The 6,987-nt window shown below is 39.0% G+C and overlaps 1 protein-coding gene across 1 annotated transcript in view; it reads right to left on the bottom strand.

The window, feature by feature from the left end:
* Positions 1–3,301: 3,301 nt before the first annotated feature.
* Positions 3,302–6,987, bottom strand: part of LOC106632255 (von Willebrand factor D and EGF domain-containing protein-like) — a 169,765-nt gene continuing 166,079 nt past the window's right edge. Inside the window, 2 exon segments of the mRNA XM_031057240.1 lie at positions 3,302–3,396; positions 3,399–3,458. Coding sequence (XP_030913100.1) covers positions 3,302–3,396; positions 3,399–3,458 — 155 coding nt within the window.

Here is a 6,987-nt window from a genome sequence, read left to right as displayed (position 1 = left end):
CTGTACTCTGAAAAAAAAATGCTGAAAATGAATATTTCACTCTAATTTTATGAGAATAAGTCGAAGACCAAAAATTAAGTTTGAAGGAGGAAACCAGTGTCCTAAAGTGGATAAGAAGCAATTACCTTGCATTCTTTTCCCCAGTTAAGTTCAGGTGCAGTCACCTAGAGCATCCCTGGTCAGCTGCTGCTGAAGGGAGGGAAGAGGCTGCTCCTCTCCAATTTAATCCAGGTTTCTTTGAGAAATTTTACATGTCACTGCTACTGTATTGTTCCCATTATTCGAAGATTCATAACAGAAACAGAGCAAAGCCTGAGTTTTAACTCCCATAGCAAAATGCAGTGGTAAATGCAGCAGGGAGGAGAGAAGGTTGCAGGTGACACAGGCAAGGCTGATGTGCTCAGTGCCCCTTCTTCACTCTCCACAGAAAGGTTAAATGTGAAAAAAGGCTTGACATGATCAGAATTAGCAAGGCAACATGAATGCAAGGGAGATCAGGGAAGGAACTGAGTATGTAGATTCAGGAAAGTCTGATTTCAGGTCTGTTTACAAGGTTAAATGGCTGGGCAATAACTGGGATTTGCATTTATGGCACGCTGTCTGCCGAGTATTAACTCCCCATATGGAACATCTCAGCAAACAAGAGGGTCTTTACATGGAGCAGCTTTTGCAGGTCAAGAGATCCTCAGAGTTACCCCAGCATATTTAAAGATGCAGTTTCTAAACCAGCAGTGATTTGCTTTGAGAACTCCCAAAGGGTATAAATAGTCCCAATGGGCACAGTACGTGTCTTTAGATGAGAAAAAATAAGGAAAAAAAGCAAGGGAATGACAGCCAAAGATTCAGACTGAGTTGGTATCTGGGGAGATACTAACATAAATTTTTAAACAATCAATTTATAAGCTCCTCAAGCTTAGTGAGGGAGGAAGTCACTCTGCCCACAAGAACAGATGTTTTTCACTTCAGGGAGACTTCTGATATGACTCAGTCATAACAGTGAGTATGATTCATAATAAATCACTAAGGAGCAAGGCCTGTTTGAGAAAACTTTATCAAGGAATAATTTTATCAATAGTCTGTAGGTCTTGATTTTTCTGCTATTCTCCAATTTCCTTAATGTCTCAGGCAATGAGATGTCACATTCTTGAACAATATCACACTTGGAGGCAGTGCAAGCAGGCTTAGAATTAAAAATCTTTTTGATAAATGGGTAAAGCAGCTTGAAATCCATAAGACAAAATTAAGTAAAGAGGATAAAGTTGGTGCTTTCAGAGGAAAAGTCAACTGCACCAATGCCAAATGGGAAGGGAAATAAGTGATAAGGTGTCAGGGCTGTGGGAAAGACAGGACTTGTGCAGGAATGTGGCATAAAAATGTAAATATTTGTTTAAATGTATTAACCAGAGCCAGGAGCCATTGGGGAGGCAGCTGCTGGGGGCTGGACCCAGCCACAGCACACCAGGAAGGACATGGGGAAACTGGAGTTTGGACAGAGAACAGGGTTTGCAGCTTGGTTGGTTTGGCTCAGACAAATGGGATAAAATCAGGCAGAGGAGATTAGGGTTTCCTTCAGCCATGGAAATGCTGCCACTGAGACACCTGAGTTAACTTTTGCCTGTGCTTACCAAGATGGTACCAAGAAGTATCAATTTTACTCACAGCAGACTTTATGTTCAGTGTTAGGGAAGTCAAAACTGTGCTCTAATAATGTAGTTAAATACTTGAACAATGACTCTGATAAACTGTGAGGTTTCCATGACTGATAGGCTTGGAGAAGTTGATTAAAGCTTATACAGATTGTTCATTGTACCCAATCCAGTCTGCTAAATGAACTTTTGGGAAGCTTATCATCCCAAGCTTTTTACAGAAATGTGGGTATGTGTACAGTTTACTATAATCCATGCTAGTAAGTCACCTTTTCATTCCCATATCTCTCATAGTTTTGACTTTTTGGAGGAGTAGCTCATTTGCTTTCATGTAACATAAGCCATGTAATTTATATTAGACACAATGAAATCCATAATTTTAATTACCAACTGAATTTAGCTTTCAGAAAGGCTCACAGATTGAAGGAAACCTGTTAAGTCCCTTTTATTCAGAACATTTCCTTCTTCACATCAAAGCAATCCATGTCCATATCAGAATGCCCAATCAGGATTTCTGCAGAATAAGCCCTGAAACTGAAGAGTTCTTCAAACAATGTTAAAAACTGTGAGAATTGTGAGGTCATTGCTAGAGAGACGTGCATTTGCATGTGTCACTGGTGACTTGGCATTTTGGACATACATAATTTGCAAAGTCTTTTTCTACTTTCTTTTTCTGTCAGGACTGATTTAGTGTGTAATGGCTTATTCATGTGGAAAAGGAAGCTTGATTTTTTTCTATTATTATTATTTAATATTTTCTTCTAAGTGTAATAGACTTCCACTTGATTTGCAAAATGCCAAATATCATACTTTGCACATTCACAACTAGAATAATTCTTTAAAGCAGTCAGGCTAATCTTGGTCTGATGGATCCAAAAGGTCAACTCTTGACCTAGCAAGGGGAGTCTTCTGAATGGAAGCACCTGCAGAGAATAATTCCAGTTTATCTTGGAATATCCCTGCCTTCATTTAGACTTCTTCTGGTAATTATTTGAGAAAATGTGCACCTTACTCTCCTAGACTATGGCAAACCTGTTAAATAGGGTTTTTTATGTATAGAAAATTACATCACTTATTCATATTATCCACATCAGATGATTTCAGTATTGATGTAGGAGCTGTAGTTTATTAGCAGAATGTACTTGTTAAAAAAATCTATACAGGAGTTTAATTGTGATATTAAATTCTAATTATCATTAACAAAATTAAGTGACTATTTGAATAGAGTTTATGCTTTCTCTTAATATGTTATGTAATTGAAATAAAAATACATTGATTTTTGCCTCTGGCCTTCCAGTACAGGTAAATGATGGGGCAGCCTGCTGTTTGAGAGCTGGAGGTTGGGCCAGCCAGGACATCTGACAGGAATTGTGTTTGTGGTTTGGGCAATGACTGTGGCTGAGAAAACCCCAGTGGTGCGATGGCCAGGTCAGGCCCAGCTGCCAGATGTGCAATAGCCTTGCAAACCATTCTGGTGGTCAGACAGGTCTGACTGAGGGTAAGGCATAAAAAAGGGGGAAAAAAGTTATCTAGAACTTGAATACTGGCCTAGTTAGAAGCTGAGCAGTCATTCAACTTCTTTTCAAATATTCTCTAACCTTATTTACATCTTCCATAGGGTTAACAAGGCTTTATTCATTGACCTGTGAACTGTTTCAGTTACATCTGCTCTTTTTTTTGTTGTTTCCACAAGGATCAGTGGCTTTGGGCCTTGCCTTCTTCTCACATGCTGAGCCAGCACAGCCCTTGTGCAAGGACAGATATTTGGTCTGATGCATCTGCTCCCAAATTGACAGTTTTGCTCACAAAGTGCCACAAATGAGGAACAAAATTCTTTAGAAATGCACTTATTCTAAGTCTTGTAATCAGGACGTGAATATTTAGAAATACTGAAAATTAAAGATGGCTTGTCATAGGCTTCTCATGCCTCTGTGTCATTATGTTTACAATTTTTAGTTTTTCCTTTTTTCCCCATTGATGGGGGAAAGTGAAGACTGACAAAGTAGTGACCTTGGCTCAGCTGGAAATGGATCAGTACAAGGCCTAATTCTGAAAGCCAGGATACATTCTGAGCATTGATGGTTGGGCAAGATTTGTGCCAAAATTGATTTTCTTTTGTTCCAATTAAAATCAATTACAGCTGTTAAAAGAGCTGACCTCGAGCTGAGATGAAAGAATATGTTAAAATATGTACTCCCAAAGGTGATTCTATCACAATAAATAAATGGGAGAATTTGGTGAACTTCACACTTCACACCTCTGGAAACCAAATAAGAACATGTGATTTCATGGTCATAGAGAGTTATTAATGAACTACTTATCCCAAGGGAAAAAAAAAAACCCAGAGAAATATTTTATCTAGAGCACCACTGCATTTATAAAGGCCCATCAACTGGAAGATATTCTGTTAATAAAAGAATCAGTGTTCTATTATTTTCTAAGAGAGAAAAAAGCAATTAGTCAAATTTCAGCTGGGTTTTCATCCTCATTAGCAATTTCCATTGTTATGACATTGTTTTGGCATAGAGGAAAAAGAACAGCCAATTCAGAGGGCACCAATTCAAGAAGAACACACATCACAGTATTTTAATTAGATCTCATGAGCTAAACCTTCTATAAATATTGCCAGAATATTGTATCCTAGTTTCATGCAGTCAAACTAAATGCCTTAAAAACTGGTCAGATGTGACTCAACAAGTGGTTCCTTACATTTTCTTGTGTGGCACAGGAGTACAGGAAGCTGCCAACCATGCCCCATTAAGACAGAGCTGAAAATAAAATAGACACAGGTCTGTGACCAATCTCCTTCATGATGGAACAGGATATTTCATCAGATTTAAATGAATTTGCTGTATTCCTATGAGGTGGGTTTTTTTTTCCTACAGAAGATCAACTTAAAAAAATTAAGGGGCAGAAGGATCAAATTCCACAATTTCAGTTTGTTGCACTTAGGTTCTGATTCTGACACAAATTTAATTTTGTGCAAAGTCTTTGTATTTAGATCTGAAGTCTGAGAGACAGACCAGGGCAAACTTTAGGAAACACATTGTGGGATCCTCAGGCAGCCAAAAGTGATTCTCAGAGTTAGAATAATTGTTATCATGACCTTGGCTGCATGGAATGACCTGGAATTTGTATTGGGCTTGTTCTGTCAGGTTGTTATGCCAGTGAGGAGGCAGAGTGAGGAATATTAAAATCTAAATATCTCTAACAAACTTCACAGCTATGGGGCAGAGAAGCAAAGAACCAGGCCTGCTGCCACTCTACATATCTTAAAGATAAGAGTCTGTAACCAGCTTGGCAAAAGAGTGTTTTTATGATCAGGCAGAGAGAGCTCATGCTGTGTCAAAAGCACTGCGTCAGAGCATGTCCAGAATAAGAGCACACACAGACCTGCATGTGCTTTGACCTCCAGGGGCTCCTTTGGGAAAAGCCAGCTGTGCCAGGGGCTGTGTGCTGTAGGACTCCAGTGACCTGGAGCTGGGAACTTGCCTTCCTGGCCAATGGGCTTGTTGATGTATTCCTGCTTCTTTGAAAAGGCAAAAGCGCTGTTTTCTTGAAACAAGTTTTAAGGAGGAGACTTGGTTTTGTTGGGTGTCTTATTGCAAAAATCTCTTTAAGATAGAGAATAGTGAACTGCAAACCTCAGAATTTCTCCTTTTTCTGAGAGGGCAGAGGGCAAGTTTGAATTCTGGGTGTGGAGGGGGCAGAGGAAGAATGAAATCACACTCAGGCTAGAACAGGGAGCTTATCATCTCTGGAGTGCTACTCCAGCTCCTCCAGGAACCTTGTAAGGACAGAATTACAATTGCAAAATTAGAGTTTGGCTCACTGGAACAGAACCATTTCCCAACAGGGATTGCATTGTGAGCAGAAAAGGTTCCTTGTGCCCCAGCAAGTTTTGTTCCACTGTAGGGTAAGCAGGAAGAGAGAGACCTGTGTGTGTTAATATTATTAGAGAAAGAATTGTGTATATTTCTATTATTTGTTTGATATGAATATGGGCTGGAGAAAAATGGAAGCTGACTTTCCTTTCATCTTGATAGCAGATAAAATAGGAACAGATAGTACACAGAGAAGTGGGTTTTCTGCAGATCCCTATAGGATCTGGGAGTGTTCTAGTACACATGGGCATTAGATGAGGTACTAGGATTTTATTTTCTGTCTGTGGTTTCCCTGATTGTCAGTGTGTGAAAATAAATTTTAAGAAGGCAAAATATTTCCTCCTTTTTTCAACTTTTTCTTCCTGTCTATCTCTCCCTGTTCATTCCCCAGCTTCTTTCTGTAGTGCTGAGAAAAACAAGAGCTCAGTTAGGAGAAAAGTTAAAAACATTTTGGAGGAAAATTGGAATTGACATCACAGAGGATAATAACAGAGCTGAAGTTCAAATGAATATTTCATAAATGTATTTACAAGGGATGCTAAGCCACTAAACACTAAAAATGACACCAGCTATGTATGCATTATCCTGTACAGATCCAGCAAAGTCATTTAACAGGCTAAGCTTATGTTAAAATTACAATCAATAAATGCCAATTACAGAAAGAGTTTTATCCCTGCATGTTAAAAGAACAGAGCTATAATTTGCATGCGAATGGCATTCTTGTCAAAATTATTTGCTTTTTTTAAGGTTTGGAAGGGTTACAGAGGAAAGCTTGAGGAAATCCTGCCTAGGATGTTGTTCAAGGCAGAGAGAGAGAATGGGAAGAATATTGAGGAAATTATAAGGCCATAAGCTTGACACTTATAACATGCAAATAAAGAGAAGTTATTCTGAAGGGCAATGAGGAGCCAGTATGGGTTCAATAATATTAGAACAGAAGACAGCAGCATGAATTTTAATGATGAACATCCTTCACAACTATAACCTTCTTATACTTTATAATTAATTGTAAGAATTATACCTTGATCCTGCATTCAGAGCCTTGAACAGCAGACCTGTACCCCTGGCCAGAAGCCTTCTGACTTTACTGAGCTCTGTTTTGGGTGTATCTGTCAGGGTAATCAGGTTCTGCTGACAGGTGTTCATTTCTTTGGCCCAATGTTTCTTTCTGAGCCCAAGAAAAAGAGAGATGTGAGTTACCAGCACAGGAGGCAAGGGGAAGCCACAGGCATGGAGCTTTAAACTGGCGTCTAATATGGAATAGGAATGAAATCACTGACAGGAAAACATGGTGACCCTGGGATACTGTTTCTTCCTTTTCATAAAGGCAAGGTTTTGGATATTTTTGCAGCCATGGAAGCTAAAAAAAGAGTCAGACAAAAAAGCTTCTAATGGAAGAACCTTCCCCTATAAAGCTGCACTTTTCCATAGTTGAGACAGGTTTAATATTTCAAATT

This window comes from Geospiza fortis, unplaced genomic scaffold (genome assembly GCF_000277835.1).
Source record: "Geospiza fortis unplaced genomic scaffold, GeoFor_1.0 scaffold112, whole genome shotgun sequence".
NCBI classification, from domain to species: Eukaryota; Metazoa; Chordata; class Aves; order Passeriformes; family Thraupidae; genus Geospiza; species Geospiza fortis.
The sequence above is the reverse complement of the archived record's forward strand: the minus strand, read 5'-3'. Positions and strand labels throughout refer to the sequence as shown.